The sequence below is a fragment of the Pituophis catenifer genome, unplaced genomic scaffold (genome assembly GCF_029215685.1).
Source record: "Pituophis catenifer annectens isolate HBS135680 unplaced genomic scaffold, rPitCat1.0.hap2 SCAF_1, whole genome shotgun sequence".
Classification (NCBI taxonomy): Eukaryota; Metazoa; Chordata; class Lepidosauria; order Squamata; family Colubridae; genus Pituophis; species Pituophis catenifer.
In genome coordinates this window covers 248,139,913-248,160,377 of record NW_027256881.1, presented here as the reverse complement: position 1 = coordinate 248,160,377, position 20,465 = coordinate 248,139,913, and the positions used below count along the sequence as shown (strand labels likewise).

At 38.3% G+C, this 20,465-nt stretch overlaps 1 protein-coding gene across 1 annotated transcript in view; it reads right to left on the bottom strand.

The window, feature by feature from the left end:
* KCNQ1 (potassium voltage-gated channel subfamily Q member 1) overlaps window positions 1-20,465 on the bottom strand; it is a 379,098-nt gene that overhangs the window by 313,111 nt on the left and 45,522 nt on the right. Inside the window, exon 2 of the mRNA XM_070957421.1 lies at window positions 9,499-9,589. Within this exon, the coding sequence (XP_070813522.1) occupies window positions 9,499-9,589 (91 nt within the window). The remainder of the gene's footprint in view (window positions 1-9,498; window positions 9,590-20,465) is intronic.

Sequence of the window (20,465 nt, the reverse complement as noted above, 5' to 3'; positions counted from 1 at the left end):
GGCAATCACACATTCAGCCTCCAAACATATAGGGCAGTGATGGCTAACCTTTTTGCCGCCGCGTGCCAAAAACGGGGGAAGTGTGGGGGGATCATGTGTGTGCGTGCCCATACCCATAATTCAATGCTCCCTCCCCCCCCCCACATGCACATATGATCCCCCCCTTGGTCCCCCTGCTTTTGGCACACAATGGCATGGTGGGACCAGAAGGCCCGTTTTTCGCCCTCCCCAGGCTCCAGAGGCTTTCTAGGAGCCTGGGGAGGGTGAAAACAGCCTCCCCCCCCACAGAGGTCCTCTGGAGGCCGGAAACAGCCTGTTTCCTGACTTCCTGTGGGCCCGGAAGACGCGAAAATCAGTTGGCCGGCACACACATGCGCGCTGGAGCTGAGCTAGGGCAACGCTCGCGTGCCCACCAATATGGCTCCGCATGCCACAGGTGGCACGCGTGCCATAGGTTCGTCATCACAGATATAGGGCAACATGTGAACATCTAGAGGATGTGGTTGGTGGAGTCGGATTACCTGGAATCCCGAAGGTACTTTTTCAAGAAGCAATTGGACTTTCTTTGTTTTTCCTTGAAGATGTTTTGCTTCTCATCCAAGAAGCTTCTTCAGTTCTGAAGAGGACTGAAGAGGTTTCTTGGATGAGAAGCAAAACATGTTCAAGGAAAAAAACAAAAAAAGTCCAGCTGCCTCTTGAAAAAGCACCTTCGGGACCACCATAACCTGGATGACTGAGAATCTCAGTAAACATTCCAGATACTTAATCCTTGAACAGGGCTCCTGAATCTTCCAAATACAATTGCTTTATATTAGAGCATTTTCCATACTGAAGGAAAATATTATGGGGCTCTGCACTCTGCTGGTTTTCAAAGAAATACGAATTGCTGTCGCTTTTTCTCTGTGCCTCCCTTTACCTGAACTTCATTCTAAGACCAGATCAAACCAAAAATCAGGAACTGAGAATATTCCTCACTATTCTTGCTAACCTTTACAAAGTATTTTTCATTACATCTGAATATGTACAACAAACTTGCAAATCAGCTATTTGAATACAATCATCTTGCATTTGCTTCTCTGTGCAGTTCAACACTGCCCCCTTTAGATTTTGGATATGCATTTTCCCCTCTCATTGCCAATTTAAATGGAGCAACAACACTGCATGCAATTTGGCTTAATGCTTTCTGGGCAATCTAAGTATTTACTCTTCCTGAAATTTTTCAGTAAGTTTTGCTTGAGCTACAACATTTCTCTAAATCTACCCAATATTCTTACCTGGAAGGCATTTTTATTATGGTTGGACTCCACTCTGTTGCTTTTTTGAAGATGTGGTTTTGTTAGCGATCCTGGGGACCACAAATGGAGCTGATCAAGTGATTGATGGGATTGTGCTGCTGCAGCTGCTATGGGAGAGTATGGCTGGGTTTTTATGTTGTGGATTTTTAATGTTGTAAGCTACCTGGAGTCACCTATGTGTGATTTGGGCAGCCATATAAATTTGTTTGGTAAATAAATAATTAATAAATAAAAATCAAATGAATCAACATGTTACATTTATATCCTGCTTTCAATCAGAGTCTTAAGGAAGCATGCATATTATTCCTTCCTCCAATTGCTCACAGCAACAGTGCTGGTGAGGTGGGTTGTAGTGAGAATGTGACTAGCCCAAAGTCATCTGGTCAGCTCCCACTGGAAAGTGCGAACTGAAACCTAGGTTTCTTGGTGTCAGTACAATACCTTATTGATGAGCATGGTGGCTCACATGTTTAGGATGCTGGCTCGACAAGAGGAAGGTCATATTTTGAGACCCGAATGTTGCTGTGGGGCAGGGTAAGATCCTGTCCTTCACTCCAGTTCCTGCTGGGGACATGAAAGAAACTGCCAACTGGGCATTCTTCCCTCCCTCCCAGCAATAGTGATGCCACCAGCTAATCCTTTTAACCCGGAAGCGCCTCAGTGCCTCTGACAAGAATGCAATGTGAACACCTTGTTCCTTATCATGCCAGTTCTTTTCATAAAAATTAACTAAAATCTTCTCTCTCTCTTTCTCTCTCTCTCATACATATTATATATTTCCCCAAAAATAAGACCTATCCCAAAAATAAGACCTAGCATGTTTTTACGTGTGTGCCTAATATAACCCGTACCCCCAAAATAAGCCCTACTTAAGAGCTTGAGCAGCAGGGAAGCCATTCTTTCTGGTTGCTCGTAGTGGCACAGCCATGAGCCGGGGGGTGGAGTTGTCCCATGAACCCCACATTGGCTTACCTTCTGGATGGGATTATTGGAGCCACCGCCATAGGTGAGGCAAGTGTTGGGGCGTGGATGGCCTGGCTCTGGGGGCCCTGAGGTAAGTCCGTGCGGGGCATGTGAGACAGCTCCACCCTCCTGTGTCACAGTGGCAGCGGCACTGATGCACCCCGAGGCCTCCTGCACTGCTGCAAGCAAGCAGAAGAAGTGGGCCTCCGGTACATGGGGAAAAAAAGACACCCTAGTGTATTTTGGAGCCCCCCCAAAAAATAAGAATCTGTCTTATTTTCAGGGAAACACAGGGTGTGTGTGTGGGGTGTGTGTGTGTGTGTGTGTGTGTGTATACACATGCATACATACACATTATACATACGTGTGTGAAATATATATATATATAATCCACACACATATGTATAATGTATGTATGTATGTGTATATAGGTATAGGTATAGGTATATATGTATAGGTACAAACACCCGCGAAAACCTCAAAAAACATGTATAGGTATATGTACATATATACATATGTATTAATAGTAGAATTGTTAGATAGAATATGTTAGATAGAAAATTATATTATAATGCACTTAAGTACAACTATTCATTTAGTGACGGTTAAAAGTTATAACAGCACCCAAAAAATAACCTACAACTATTCCTCACAACCATCACAACATCCCCATGATCATGTGATCGAAATTTGGGTGTTTCACAACTAGGGATTTTAGAGGTCTTTTAGTCCAACCTCCTGCCATGGGCAGCAATCCTTATTCCTTAATTCTTTATTACATAGGAATAGAGCTCTAGAGATTATATAATGTATGTTAAATATGGTGGGTGTTAGATCACTTTCAATTTTGAAGCCTTAATTATTAATAGGAAGGTATCTTTACGTAGCCTTTAAAATGTGACTCTGCCCTAGCTTCTCTTTAAGAGCAGTGAAAACAGCCATCTTGGCTAAAATGACAACAGTGAAAAAGTATTATTAAAACATGAGAAAGGCAGAAATTTGTACACCTTTCAAAACCAACGTGAACTTTTTTTTTTTTTTTTTTGCAGTTCAGTATGATCAAGAATTAAGGCTTTAGTAGGAAAAGTGATCTAACACCTGCAATATTTAACATACATTATATAATCTCTAGAGCTCAAAGACCTAATCGGACAACAAAATGAGATTCCTGCAAGAAAATAGCTTTTTCAGGCACACTAAATATCCTTCTGTTCAGAAGAATGTTTAATCCACTTGGATCATGTGCCTGGATTTTCTTAGAGCATGCTGAGATAACAACATTCCGCTGTGTCTTGGCACCATAAAAACATTTGCTTATAAAAATAAAAGAAAAATATAGTCTCATGGGGAGAATACCTCGTTGAATTTACTTTTTCCATAGTTTAAATATTGAAGTTTCAAAAACAATTTTTAAATAAATACGCCTCATTCTCTTTGTGGGTCATGTCCAAACATCTCTCCCATTAATATCTTAAATCTGCCAATGTACATACATAACCTTTCTACATGATAATCACTTATTCAGTGTAAACTGAATATTTGGGGGGGGGGACTTAAATCCTGCTCACACCTCCACCTAGTGGTATGAAATTAATTCTGCACCCTCTTTTCAATTTCAGAGCAATAAATGGATAGAGTATTAATAAGTATATTGTTCTCTAAAGGTTAAAGCATTCACTTTCTCCAGAAGGTTCACTTGGGTGCCGTGAATACTTTACTTGGTTGTCTGAACCTGTGTGTGCATTCATATCCGATTCCCTTTGCTATTAATTTCACAAGAAACGTTGTTTATGCATGTACACAGATGCACAGGTAATTAAACAGAGTGCCTTTTTCGGAGCCAAGCCTTCGAAAGGATGCAGACGCGTTTATGCTTGAAAAAGGGGTGCTTACCTCATGCTAATTTGCTTTGCATTCCCCTTGTGAATATTTGCCCCAATCTAAATCCTGACTACAAACATTTGAGAGCAATCTAGTCTGAATTAAATCTCACTGATATTAGTAAAATAAAGGGTGTTTTTATATTCTGTCATGAAAATAATTATAAAACAAAACAATTTAGCCTCATGTTCTTTACTATTTTAAATATTTTATCCGGAGGCCTTTCAAATTAGTACTCAACTGTTAAATATATATATATATATATATATTTAATAAAACCCTTCACCTTTAAAATTCAAAAGAAACTATAGTTGCTAGTGTGGGTTTTCCAACATCTAGAACACTGACTTTTTGAAAATCAGGAAATATAAATACATGTGAGAGTTTTGGATTCATTTATTGGCTCATATTCCAAGGCCAGTTAAGTACCTGGTTTCTGTTTAATTTCAAAAGAACTTCATTTATAGAAATAGTGAGTAAATATTGCCTTTCCATTTAATCCCTCAGAACTAAGAAGAGATTAAATTTGCAAACTTCAGTTTCACTTACCTTTGCATATTTATGCTTTTCCAAAAATTAACAGGACAATTTGCTCACATGTATATCCATTTATATCTTTATGCATGTATTTTTGTGCACATTTTCTCTAACATGCACATTCCCCGCACAATTTCCTAATAGAGCTTTAATATGCGATTCCTATTTATAAGTATTGTTTGTGCAAACATATCTTGTATGCATTTTAAAACTGCAAACTGTATTAAAAAATTTGAAGGAGTATAGATTGGAACACAGAGATATTCTTATTTTTTTGTAAATGGAAGAGACACAAATATAGCAAATATACTGTATATATAAGTTTAGAAGGAATAAATTTCCTTCCTCTGCTGATCTTGTGGTGCATGCCTTTACTGTATAGGATGCAGGGATGTCAACATTAAAGCATATCCTGTTTTCTTTTTCTCATATGGTCAGTGATACTTCTGATCATGCTATAATCTTTCATTTTTAAGATTATGGGGAAAAAAATAAACAACCCTTCTCATACTTTCAAGACTTATTTCAACTCTTCCTGTTAATTCCACCTAGACCTTCAGCAAAATATGTCATTGGACTTCCTTTCTAATGTTGAAGTGCATAGGCTTTTTTTAAAAAAAATAATCATACTAACTTTTGAATTTTTCTCATATCATAAGCCGTATAGCAATAACTAATCTCTGTGCATTCATCTCTTTCCTTCAACAGTCTCTGCAGGATTGTATTCTGCACAGAAAGTAGACAATTTATTCAACTGTTCTCCATCTTGTGCAAATTGAGAAAATAATTCAATTATTTTCTTTGCATCACACTTTCTACTGAATTATGAAATTTTCATTCAGAGCTTCTCAAACTCAGAAAATCCTCAGTAATTGTTAACAGTTATTTTCCACAATTTATTGAGTAAATATTAAAGTCATCCAGCAAGAGGACAATTATGCAGGTCTAACAAAAATAAAACATGCAAAACAAAGTTCTCAAAAATAGATTTCTATTTCACAGGGGAAAATATTTTACTCAAGGAAAAGCTACTACCATAGTAAAGTACCCAGAAGAAACACAGGTATATTATTTAAGGAAGTAATAATACAAAAGAAGATCATATATATTTATTAACAAAAACAAATTAACATAAAGAGAAACATTTTACTATACAGTATTGTGTAAAAAAGGACAATTCCCCTCAATCCCTACACTCTCTCAAATTCTGAGCCACAGGCTTCACAGATGTAAGCAAAGTGACTCCTATGCCTTTGTATTTCTTTAACCTCTGAGATTACTAGGCTTCCTATGTGTGCATAATTGTTTTGCTAATGAATTAAAAGAAAAAATAACAGATTGCAAAGCAAAGCATCAACTTCTAGCACCACCTTCCAAGGATACCTCTGGGTAGGTTCTAATAGGCCTTGTAGGTTTTCTTATGTTCTTAGATTTCAATCTAGTACTCTGTTTGGAAATATGTCCCCAAATAGATGATAGTATGCAGGGTTGGCAAAGTATGTCATCAGTTGAATGGTTTGTAATAGGCAGCCATTTTGTGAATAGTAAGCTCCTCCCACTAAAACTGCTTTGTGAAACAAGTTCCACACTTGTTCTCTAGTCTACAAGTCTTTTCTATCAGTGAAGGGCACCAAAACTCTTAAGTCGGAAGAGAACTTCTTCCTGGGAGAACAAAATGATAAAGTTTTGTCATATGGGCAGCAATCCATTCAGATGACATTGGATTTATCATAAAACTTAAATTAATTTAAATTACTGTAGTGGCCAAAATTGTGGAAACCTTTTGGGAAAAGTGTGTATTTTTGAGGTTTGATGGCTAATAACACCCCCCCCCTTTTTTTTTTTTGGAGTTTCAAGATAATCATATTTCACTGCTGAAATGGCCTGGGAATAGCCCAGACCTTAACCCAATTGAAAGTCTATGGAGCCGACTAAAGAAACTTGTTAGTCAGAAGCGACACAGCAATAAAACCAGGTTAATAGAAGCAATCATTCAATCTTGGTTTCACATTATAACAGCTGCAGAACTAAAAGACTTGCTTCACTCCATGGGAAGACGTTGTAAGGCCATAATTCATGCTAAAGGTTTTTTTTTTTTTAATTTGATTTATATGCCGCCCTTCTCCGGAGACTCAGGGCGGCTTACAGTGTGTTAAGCAATAGCCTTCATCCTTTTGTATATTTATACAAAGTCAGCTTATTGCCCCCACAACTGGGTCCTCAATTTACCTACCTTAGAAAGGATGGAAGGCTGAGTCAACCTTGAGCCTGGCGAGATTCGAACAGCAGTAATTGCAGACAGGTGGTCTTAATAACAGGGTGCTTTAGACCACTGTACTACCAAGGTTACTCAACTAAGTTTTAACTGACATAATTTTTGTATATTTCGTTTTTTCTACATGATTCACTTTTCTTCTTTATACTGTAACTGCTATTCTAATAGCAAATCCTTCATAAAGTTATTGCATTACATTCTTGATTAAATTACCTTTCCATTGATGTATAATTTTATGGTATTATTCCAAAAAAAGTGGTGTTATTAGCTAGTTTTAGAAAATACACTTTTCCCAAAAGGTTTCCACAATTTTGGCCACTACTGTATAACATTGTTTAAACTTAGGAAGCTAAGCAAGACCAGATTTGATTAGCAAACTCTGTTAAATTTGGGATGACCAAATTCCACAAAGTAATTGCAAATAATTTTTCTACTGTGTCACGAAAACTAATTCTGTAAACATTTCCATGTAATCGCCACTACCTGAGCTTGTCTTTGCTAACTTAATAGCACTAACATTACCCTTCAAGGACCATCATAATCTATCCTTAACTTTGATGTTCTCCATGGCCTTATCTTCCTTATCTTTTTAGTCTTATATCAGACTAAATCCTTACCTAAACCCCACTTAATCATTGTTCCACTAGCCTCAATGTTCAAATACTATTTTCTCAATCATAATGCCAACCTGTGCTGGAATTCTAGAATTTTAGGCATTCCAAGTCTCAAACACGAACTTCAGAAATTTTAATTCAATGTTTCTGGAAATTACCAGGATACGAAAGCTGGTCTTTTTTCTGAAACTCAATTAGTCTGTTGTTCATAAAAGCCAATTAGTATCTGTACATTCACTATATGAAACTATTCACTACCAGTTCTGTCTAAAAATAACTCTATAAATAAACGACAAAATTAAGAAGGACTTAACCCAAGTGCTATAAACCTGTTGCGCTGCATACGAAAGACATAAAAACTGGGCCTTTATTCATACGAACTTGAACTCTGAAAGTTGACTCTCTGGAAAAAGGAGGGTAGGGTTTTGCCTACATTAAATATTAAAACACATATAATGGGGAAATCCCAACATAAGAAACAACTGCAGGATTAAGTGCCCAAAGTGAAATGAAATATAAATGTTGGCTTGCCCCAAGGAATTAAGTCAGGTAATGCAATGCCAGCAATTTCTACTGAGATATCAGCAAGGAACATAATAGCTGGGAAGGGCTGCTTATATTACTCTGAGTATGTGTTTCATGAACCTGACACAGGTCCTGACAATGGAGAACTCAGAGGACTTATTTACTCAATACTCTTGAACTTGGACACAGCATTCAAGTGATTGTTAGCCTTATTGGATTTGTATGGATCAGTGCATAACACTGATGCACAACAGCAAAAACTATAGACTGTACAAATCCTTGAAAAGAAATGTTTGGTGGTGTATTCTAATGTGAGAATTTAGTATTAGTATTTCTAAGAGCCTTGGTGGCGTAGCAGACTAAAGTGCTGTTAACTAGCACCAGTAATTGCTGCCTGCAATTACTGCAAGTTCGAATCTCACCAGGCTCAAGGTTGACTCAGCCTTCCATCCTTTCGAGGTAGGTAAAATGAGGACCCGGATTGTGGGGGCAATAAGCTGACTTTGTATATAAAAAAACACCGCTTGGGGGGGGCAGGGCGAAAGCCCTACTAAGCAGGTATATACAAAAGTATAAAGGCTATTGCTTAACGCATTGTAAGCCGCCCTGAGTCTCCGGAGAAGGGCGGCATATAAATTGAACTAATAAATAATAAATAAATAAATAATACTAAAAACATTAAGATATCTGTATATGACTGATTTTTACCTCTTGTCTTGAGAATTGCCACACATATTATTGTTCAATCACCCTACTCAATTGATTAAACTTTGTGGGACAATCTAGAGGACTACATCCTTCTATGTAGGGATGTCCAAAACCTACTGAAACAGAACTCAGGTTCTCTGCAACATTATCCTTCTCTTCTGAACTGTACCAATATGGTATGGTCAAAATATACTCTGGAAATTAATCCTCCAAACTAAAGCTGACGTATTCTGGATGTGGTCACCAAAACATAACTGTTTTGCCAGGAACACCATGTTAGAAACCTCACAAAATGCTCTTGATTTGGATAATAAAAACCATTGGACCACCCTTGGAATGGCCAAATGAACACAATCCAGAGTATAATGAGAACCAATTTGGATTTCTACAGATCGTTCCATGCCTGAACCTAAAGGTTTTACACAAACCTACTTCCATGTTATCCATATTACTCTCATACAAATACAAATCAATCAGGAAAAAAAAAAGATGAAAGTATTGTAAAATGTGCACTAATAAGTATATGATTATACTTCATATTATCATGCTTGGACATTTTAGCAGATTAGAATACATCCAAATAACATTACCAAATATATACACAGTATATTCATATAAAAACATGTCTATATTTCAATTTTAATTCTTCTCAAAATACATACAAATTATATGTTGCTTAAGCAAATATCCATAGGCATACCATCCAAAATAATGTCCCTGTGGCCAGAGCTGCATATTGATCAATCGTGGAAAGCACACTGAATATAAGGCAGATCAGCACTATGAGGAAACTGGGGGGGAAGAAAAAAAAAACAAAAATTAAAATCACTAAAACATTTAGTTAAGTTTTTTTTTTAAAAAAAAAGAAAAGAAACAATAAATGAGAAATAAATAAAAATTCCTGTCTTTCAATAGTGTAATAAACTGCAAAGGAGAAAAATAAAGGTTGATCTCACTCAACAGAATGTGGGATAAAGGGACTGTGAAGGAACGTAGTCTAATTTTTAGCCTCTTTTTTATCAGATGACGAAGTCTTTGGATAAGGTTTTACAGGAGAATACAATTCAGCTTCTCCATTGAGACACAAAGTTAACAGAGCTATAAACAATGCTTGCAAGGAGCTAACTGTTCATATACAGATGTACCTACACAAGGAACTGCTTGCTTAAGTACATGGACAGTATGTGGAATTCCCCTTACCAATTCGGCTGCCAACGTTGAATACATGTTGAAAGTGTAGTTCTTTCAACAAGAAATGACATTATCCCACCAAAACAGCTATTGATAGCGATAGAAGTCATATAAATAAGACCAGAAAAGAAATTAGAGCACAATTTAGAACTTTCCATTCTAAACTTCAGTTCCAAGCAAGCTATCCAAGAAGAAAAACATTGATTTCTACTACCCGTTTTGAGCGTGGAAGGCCTCCTGCACTAACCTAGAATCCAAAATGGGGCACTTGGGGGACTCCTAGGAGGGGCAGGGCGGGACCAGCCAGAGGTGGGTTTAGCCGGTTCTCCAAACTGGTAAAAAACTTAACAACTGGTTCGCCTGAACCAGTGCAAACCGGCTGCAGCACACCTCTGGCTATAACATGTCAGATGCTGTTTCTCAAATGGCAAAATGTCCTGATATCAGATATACTGAGAATTTGCTAGAGGTTATGGCTACAAGGTACTACAATGACTTTGTCCATTGTATCCTAATTCTGCCTCCCTTCAGCTTTCACTATGCTGGATGATATATAGCTAAGCAAATGCCATTTTAAACTCTGAACTGGAATTCCTGAAATATACCACATCTTCATCCTTTTAAAGAAAGGATAATTTTTAAAGTATTTTAAAATATGTACTGCTAAGTTTCTGATTACATACTTCAGGGTTTGGGCATTTTAGCAGATCATAAAAGGATAGATAGAAAGATCCTGTTAAGTAAGATTTTTTTTTTTTTTGCTTTAATTTATACGCCGCCCTTCTCCAGAGACTCAGGGTGGCTTACAATGCGTTAAGCAATAGCCTTCATACTTTTGTATATTTATACAAAGTCAGCTTATTGCCCCCACAATCTGGGTCCTCATTTCACCTACCTTTGAAAGGATGGAAGGCTGAGTCAACCTTGAGCCTGGTGAGATTTGAACTTGTAGTAATTGCAAGCAGCAGTTGTTAATAACAGTGCTTAGTCCACTGTACTACAGGCTACAGATACCTAAATAGGATACACAGGAACCAATAGAAGGTAGTAGCTAAGTGAGGTAGCCTCACTTAGCAACAGGGGTGAAATGCTACCAGTTTGGGCCGGTTCGCCCAAACCGGTAGTAAAAAAATGCTACTGGTTCGCCGAGTTGGTAGTAAAAAAAGTAAAAAAAAAAAAAAATTCTGCAAAGCGTAATTGTCGGAACTTTTTTTAAAAAACTTTTTAAAGCATTTTTAACTACCAGTTCCAGAAAACCGGTAGTAAAAAAAATGCTTAAAAAGTAAAAAAAAAGTTCTGATGATCGTGCGTCGCTCAGCTGATCTTTGGAACTTTTTTTTTTTTTTTTTTTTACTTTTTAAGCATTTTTTTCATGCCGGCCACATGACCATGGAGACGTCTTCGGACAGTGCTGGTTCTTCGGCTTTGAAAAGGAGATGAGCACCGCCCCCTAGAGTCGGGAACGACTAGCACATATGTGTGAGGGGAACCTTTACCTTTACCTTTAGCCATTCATGTTACAGTACTAAACTCCTTAATGGGTTATAAATATAATAGAAAAGTGGGAAGAACTGATATTACACTCTAGTAAAACCAGATGTCTGAGTTTCGTAGCTGCTGCTGTTCAAGAAACTGCTAAAATCTTGCTGGAAGCCAAGGTAAACTGTGAAAGTAGATATTGATTGTTACTGAATTAAGCAGTAAATCTAACCACTAGATGGCAGCACATCAAAACGCATGACATTCCCTCATCAAGTACAGTATTATAAAAGTGTATGAGAAAAACAGAGAAAATTCAAGGTGAAATATAAGGTCAAATATTTACAGAGCTGAAAAACATATTATCTATACTTATATAATAAATATGCAAAAAGTCTTTTTCTTCAGAAAAGGAGTTCAGATCCTTTTTTTAAAAAATGGCTTTGGTACACTCAATGACCATCGTATAATATGCTGATTTTGTAAAAGCACTTAAGAAAGAGCTGTAAAGCACTGTGAAGCGGTATATAAGTCTAAGTGCTATTGCTATTATCATCAGCCTGCTCATTTATTTATTTATTTTATTTATTATTTATTAGTTCGATTTATATGCCGCCCTTCTCCAGAGACTCAGAGCGGCTTACAATGCATTAAGCAATAGCCTTCATACTTTTATATATACCTGCTTAGTAGGGCTTTCGCGCCCCCCCCAAAGCGGTGTTCTTTTTTTATACAAAGTCATCTTATTGCCCCCACAATCCAGGTCCTCATTTTACCTACCTCGAAAGGATGGAAGGCTGAGTCAACCTTGAGCCTGGTGAGATTTGAACTCGCAGTAATTGCAGGCAGCTGGCAACTAAGTGCTACTTTAACAGTCCACTGCGCCACCAAGGCTCATAGACGTAGAATGAACACACATACAGAAAAGAAAGAACATGCGATATCTGAAAAGGCCTAGCTGTATTTTTACTTCCATTATGTTAAATCGAAATGGCTGGTTCCATTGCAATGTTAAGTATATTTCTAAAAAGATGTAATTTATACCACTTGAAAATTATCTTGGATCTTTTCATCAGTGAGTCTTAGAACACCCAAATGGGGAAAAAAAAAAAAAAGGAGGATGGGGGGACAACTGAAAATGCTAGGCAGAAGCAGTTTGTGTTTAGCTACAGATATTCTAGCTGTTCTTATAATATCAGGAAAGCACAGTTCGGGGGGGGGGGGGGGGGCGGGGATTAAAAGAAAAAAATTCCAATGAATAGAAGAGGACATTACATGACATTTTAATATAATCAAAGAGGGTAATTGCTTGACGTAGAAGAGTTTTTTTTTTAAAAAAAAGAATATCTGGGTTTCCTGGTACTAGTGCCAGTTATTTTATTCGCACTTGAGTGCAGGTTAAGAATTTAGAGAAAGTCTTATATTTCATGCATCTTCTCAGCATTGATTATGTCACATCAGATTTGTGTCGACTCTTTAGCAATCACACAGATGGATTTTTCCAGTCTGGTCTTTCAAGTCTCTCAACAATTTATTCCTAGCCAATAAAACTGAATTCATCCACCTGGCTTCTAGTTGTGCTCTGTTTCCCTTTCAATTCACCTTTCCCAACATTATGGAAAGTTAGGGAGTTTGGTTTTCTCATAATTGTCCAAAATATGATAATTTGAGCCTGGTCATTTGTCTGATTGTCAGATTGATTTGTTCTTGCTGTTTGGTAGTACATAGGTTTTTTTGGGGGGGGCGGGGTTTGTTATTCATGGAATTCCCAGACATTTTCTCTAACAACAACATCAGAACATTAATGCTCTTATTAATAAGACAATTATAATACGATAAGATAATTAAGATAAGATTATAAACTAATACAAAGTAAGAAGATAAAAATAAAAAAGAAATAGAGAGAAAAAAAAGGAAAAAATAATGTACAGATAGTGCTCACTTTATGGCCAGAGTTGGAACATTGATAATTGAGCGAAGCGTTAATTAACTGATATGTCACGTGACTGCTTTATTCAATGACCACAATGGAACCTCTGGTTGTGGTCATTAAGCACAGGTCCCAGGTCATTAAGTAGGCAGAGCAAAAGAGCTGTCTGCTAGATTTCATGGAGCTGCATGGAGCTGAAATTCTCCCAGCAGGTAGCCCTTTCAGTCTCAAACACTCCTGGAGCCAAACTAAGGATTTATCCTCTCCTTCATGAATGGAGGGGAAATCCTCCATGGGTCCGCAGGAACAGAGCTAAATGCAAGCTGGTTGCCAAGCACCCAAAATGCGGTCATGTGACCATGGGGGGGGGGAGGCGGGGAGACGTTTTACAAAAGCCAGAAATGTTTGATAGGCCATAAAACATCCTATCTGAGGCTTTCATAACTTTGAATAATCCTTAAAACATTTGGGTGTAAGTTGGACTACATATACATACATACATACATACATACATACATACATACATACATACATATGTTTTCTTTTCTTGTTTTCTTTTCTTTTCATAGGCCTTTATGTGTATTTCTCTTTAGCCAGGTTCTTCCTACGTAAACCAAGATTTTTATGCAGCCCTAGTTCAGTGAAATCACAATCCACTAGTTTCTAAACTTTTATATATATAGGTATTATGTATATATATTGATTTCCTCTTTCATCATAGCAAGTATAAACAATTTTAGTAACTTAACATCTTCTCTTAAAATACAACAAATGATCTCTTGTTCCCATCTCCCATCTCTCATTTATGAAGAAATCCTTAAAATCTAATCGTTTGTTCCTAGTCAGCAAAGTCCATTAAAGGTTAGCAGAGTTAACATATCCTTTTAACCTTTAACAAATCAATTTTATATTCTTTCCTTTTATTTTTAACAATCTTGATCTTTATTTAAACAATCTTGACCCTTCAAATAATGGCCTAGAGTCTAGACTTTGATTTCTTTTCATTTTTTTTTGTTGCTTCTCACAAAATTCTTCAGAACTTTAACAAGTCTCTTTTGTAAATCCAATATAGGAAATTATTCAGATTAGTCTTTTGACTTCTTATTCCTATATGCCTTTTAATTCTCAACACATCAGCCAGTTTCAATTGTACATCCTGTGCTGCATCTTTTCCATTATCATTCTAGTAGCCTGTCATTTTTAATCCACTTTCATATTTAAGAGCTAAAAGTTAAAATTCTTAACTGTTGGGTCCATTGTTCGTAAATATCCTCCAATACATCCAATGCTAAAGTATTTTGTTTCATTCTGTATTAGATTCTGTAAGTCACATTTAAATATTGTTCTCCTTTAATTATAATATTTAACTATAATCATATTTCTTTTTAAGAATTCAAAACAAGATTTCCCTATAGGAAGGATTGTTATAATTAAATTCAAAATCTTATTTCAAATCAGTCTGGACTCTTGGTCTGTTTGTAACTTTCGAGAATCAACATTTCAATCATTTTTTTAAAAAATTGTTTCTTAATCTTATTTTTAAAATTTCTTTATTTCCTCTTCAATTTCCTTTCCTCTTCTACTTCCCTTTCTCTGTAAATTCTATATGAGCACCACATGAGTTTCTCTAAGCCTTATCATCTGACCTAAGGTTTCTTTGTATAAACCTTTTGTACTCGTAATAGTGCTGCGTCTGGTTGCTGAGTTATTTCTTATCTCTGTTGTTATAATCAAAACAATTATGAATGTTTAATTTTGTTCTCCTTCAAGAAAGAAGCACTGTGCAACAGGTGCATGTTAATTGTAAAGTTGCAAAGAACTGAAGAAATATAGCAGTAGGGTATTCTTGGCATTACCAATGAAGGAATTCTACTCTGAGAATATATTAACAGCAGTGGTGAAATTCAAAAATTTTCCCTATCGGTTCTATGAGCATGGCTTGGTGGCCATGTGACTGGGTGGTCATGTGACAGAGTGGGCATGGCTTGGCGGTCATGTGACCGGGGAAATCAACTATAACACTTTACACACAAAATGTCACAAAAGCTACACAACTGACTCACACACAATGCAAAAGCAGCTGGACTTCACACACAATGGCCCCTGCAACAAGCAGGAACCTCACAGAGTCACAGAGAGCTCAAAAACAAACTATCACACTTTACACAAAAATAACACAAAAGCTACACAACTGACTCACACACAATGCAAAAGCAGCTGAACTTCACACAAAATGGTCCCTGCAACAAGCAGGAACCTCACAGAGTCACAGACAACTCAAAAAACAAACTATCACACTTTACACAAAAATACCGGTTTGGGCAATAGGTGGTAAAACAATGCTTTAAAAAGTAAAAAAAAAGTTCTGAGGATCAGCTGTGCCGTGCGATCGTCGGAACATTTTTTTTTTTTTACTTTTTAAAGCATTTTTTTACTACCCGTTCGGGGGAACCAGTAGCATTTTCACTACCGGCTCAGGCGAATTGCCCCGAAATGGTAGCATTTCACCCCTAATTAACAGTGATTTTGTCATGCCAGCACTATACTTCGCATCCTGGGAACATAGTTTCACTAATATTTACAATCCCTATACTGGATTGTAAATTTTACAATCAATACCAGAAAGTATTTTCAAAATGAAATTAGGAAAATAATTACATTTGAAAATTTGATTATTAGATTTTTTTTCTGAAAGCAAGTGACTTCTTTTCAACCTTACTGTGATTGAGCAAACCAAAACTGTCTGGCAAATATGAAGGCAAGATATTGCCAGCAACCTTCATCAAGCAATTGCCATCAAACAGCTGGAATCAAGATGGCAAGTGGACATTGTGTGGTGCAGGCTTCCTCTTTCCTGGTTTTTTTTTGGTGGGGGGGAGAGGGGGGGGAAGGTTGCTTTGTTGAGGGTTCTGGACCCAACCTGTTTTATGCATGTTGGTGATGAACTGGGCTGTTGAGAGCTGGATCCTGAGCCAGATCAATTGAACCCTGGGGCTTGAATTTTCCTCTGGCTGTATAGGGAGAAAGCTGTGGGTGTTTCCTTATTCCCATGAGTTAACACTGGCAGTAGGAACTGGGCTGGCAGCAGCTTATTGAACTGTGCCTGCTGGTGCCTTGCTGTTTTGTGGAGGCGAAGTGGCCAGCAGCTGAGCAGATGATGGGCGAGATATGAGGCTTAGAAGTGGCATTGAAACTTCAGTAGCAAAAATAGCACTGACTAGTACATTTTGCCTGCCAGACGTCTGTAGAGATTCTCAGTCATCCAAGTCATGGTTGTCTCAAAGGTGCTTTTTCAAGAGGCAACTGGAATGGATTTCCGGAGGAAAAAATTGCAGACTACAGGAACCAGGAGCACTACTCAGGTGATCCTGAGGGCACAGATAAACCTCCAAGTGCTTCAATGACCCTCTAAAAGGATGCAAATTACCAACTGTCTGCAAGGAATATAAATCCTTCCATTCCCCGCTATCCTGTCAGAGCTGAAGAAGCTTCTTGGATGAGAAGCGAAACTCATCACTTCCTTTCTTCAAAAGGAAAAAAAACAAGAAAGTCCAGTTGCCTCCTAAAAAAGCACCTTTGGGTTTGCCTGCCAGAGTTTAGATTTGTTTGGAACCAGCAGCATGCAATTACAGTATGTAGTATATAGTATTAACTTTCTGGTGGTACCAAGTTGGACTTCATGGGGGACTGGCAGCAGCCTAGTGTAGTGCTCTCTTTGCTTCCTGTTTTAGGGATCCAAAGGAGTACAAGTCAGGATGGCTGAATGAATACAATTTAGTGGCAGTCTAGGACTTGTGCCTGGAAGCTGCCGCAGATCCCTTTAGAGGAGCTATCTTGTCTTCATCAGCAGGTATATGGAAAAGATAGCATGGCAGCCATTTTTTAGTGGTTGGACTTGCTGTCGAATTTCATCATCTGGATGCTCCTGTGGTTTTTTTTATTGAGTTGTGGATACTGCCTGGCCTTTGTATGGAGTCTAGTGAGAGCAGCTGGTGTTGGTGTGACAGATGGAAGTTTTGGTAAGAGCAGTAATTGTCTTTGTGCTAAGCACTGCAGGCTTAGATACTCCCCCCGTCCCTTTTTTTGGAGGTATGTGCCTAGGGATGAGATGTGGGGATCCCTTGTTTTGGATACTGGGTAGTCTTGGATTGGGAGATGGGACTTGGGGTAAATCTGTCTATTTTGGTGGTAACAATTATAGGGAGAGATATGGTGGGAGAAAGGAGGCAGGACACCTGCAGGGAATGTGATCTTGTCATCTTATATGGTGTTGAGTTCTAACTCCCTGAACTCAGCCTCATTTCCTGGCAACAAACCTACAGATGTCCTTGTTTTTGGCTGCTACTACTAAATGCCAGGTCAGTCTATAATAAGGCCTCCCTCATCTGTGATTTAATCTCAATAATGCATGCCAGGCAGCCCTCTCAACTGTGATTGAATCTGGGACTGGCCAGGTCTGGGGGCAGGGATTCCCCTCTTGGAAATGTGACCAGCTGGATTTCGGATATGACATCAGCCAAGGTCAGGGGTGGGAGTATGGCAACTGTTATCCCGAAGTCTCTGAAGGCTTTCAGGAGTGCTATCCCAGCTCAACGCTGAATTCATTGCCCAAGTCCAAAACTGAGCACACTGAGGTGGAGATTACAAATTTTTTGCAAAAAACTGAGTTGGTCTCTCTCAAAGCCCTACCAAGGTCCACTGGTGGGTTTTATACAGCATTTACTACAAGTTACATGACACAAAATCACAAGGTGTTCCTCTACTGTAATTCCCGCCTCTTTACAGGTAGTCCTCGATTTATGACCACAATTGAGCCCAAAATTTCCATTGCTAAACAAGGCAGCTATTAAGTGAGCCATGCCACAGTTGTTAAGCAAATCAGTACCCTTGTTAGGTGAAATCATGCAGTTGTTAAGTGAATCCGGCTTCCCCCATTCACTTTATTTGTAAGAAGCTGGCTGACAAATGGCGATCACATGACCCCAGGATGCTGGAACCATCATAAATGCATGCTGGCTGCCAAGCACCTGAATTTTGATCATGTGATTGTGGGGACACTGCATCAGTTATAAGTGCAAGGATCAGTCGTAAGTTGTTTTTTTTTCAGTGCCACTGTAATTTTCAATAGTCACTAAACAAATGGTTGTAAGTTGAGAATACCAATGTATTAATATTTACCATATTAAGCACAGATGCAGTAATTGTGCTCCTAAGCTAACCACAAAACTTTCATAATTCACACAAGATCATACTAGCATATTTCTGCTTTTTCTGACACCATACTTCTTCTTTTTAGCCAGCCTGCAGATAACTGACTGGCACCCTTACCTAGGGTGACCAGGACGCCCCTGGGCAGGAGGCACCCTGAGGTTTACCTTCAAGTTCATGCCAAATAATTTGTACAGCATCTCTGATAACTCACTGGATTCATATTTAGTTGGATGCCAGCATTTCTACAGCTCCTGTGAAGGTTCCTGAGGTGCAGTCTTGCCCTGTTAGTAGCAATATATACCACTTCTCAATGCTTTACAGCCCTCTCTAAGCAGTTTTTACAGAGTCAGCATAAGGCCCCCAACAATCTGGACCCTCATTTTACCGACCTTAAAAGGATGGAAGTCTGAGTCAACCTTGAGCTGGTGAGACTCGAACTGCCAAACTGCTGGCAGCCAGCAGTCAGCAGAAGTAGCCTACAGGACTGCACTCTAACTTCACCACCACAGCTCTGGAGCGATTTGAATCTGTCGACTTGAAGAAGTGGACGAGATCCTTATGACTGATCCATGCCCTTCCTGGCTAAGGCTATCCAGGGATGAAATGTGTATGGACTCTAGTGGTGATGAATTCATGCTTGATAAAGGGGGTTGCCTTTTGCCTCTTAAAGAGCCATTGATTCACCCCCTCCTTAAGAAGCCATGCTGGATCCCACCATAGTAGGCAACTTTTGTCCGGTGTCCAGCCTTCCCTTCCAATATCTAATCTACCCTTCTGCAGTGAAGAACAAGAGGAAGGAGGTCTAGGCTTTACAACATTGTTTACAAATTAGGTCCAAATTCTATTCTCTCGTTTCTTAAAAGGGGTGCTATCTTGCCTGGGTTCATTTATATTGCATGTTGCACTACCAACTCAATTGTTAATCAGTTAAAAGACAGTCACAGAGCAAGTTTCTTTTGTTCCACTTTCCTTTAAAAAAAAATAATGCCGTGCATATCTGTTAACATTGCTGACTAGAAAATGATACCACTGACAAAACAAGATTTTGCAAAATTATGTTGTAATTTTACCCATTAACAGCTAGGACAAGAAGCAATGGGTGGAAAGGGCATTACGACCACTGCAGCATCCCCATAGTCACCTAATCAAGATTCAGATGCTTCGCAACTAGTTCATACTTATGACAGTTGCAGTGTCCTGGGATCACGTGATCAGCTTTTTCGACCTTCTGACAAGCAAAGTCAACGGGGAAGCCATATTTACTTCACAACGGCAGTGATTCACTTAACAACTGTGGCAAGAAAGGGTGTACAAGAAAAGGCGTAAAATGGGGCAAAACTCACTTAACAAATTTCTCAGCAATATAAATTTTGGGCTCAATTATGATAGTAAATCGAGGATTACCTGTATAGAGTGCAGTTAAGTAGCTATAAAAGGACCATAAAACTTGTCTCCACCTAGATATCATACGGCAGCAACAAACATCCATATAAATAACAAACAAGTCTACTAGTGTGAAACTCCTGAAGTCCAGCTTCCATACACCTGCATACAACCATTTCTCTAGTTGGGGCTAATAGAAATGAAAGAATGAAATAAATACAGTTGTAGTGTCAACACCTCAATATCGCCATTGCTCAGGCAAATGCTGACCTTGCTTTGCTGCAGGACTCGTGCTCACCTGATTCCATATACTTTATAATTTGGTACACCTTTATCGGTTGCAGAAAAATCTTCAGGATCATGACTAATAAGCAAATATGATTCTTTTAGCTGGAGGCTATCTACTGCAGGGTTGTTGTTTTTTTCTTCTTTTTTTTTGTGGAATCAAAAGAAACAACAGAGTTCAGATTAAC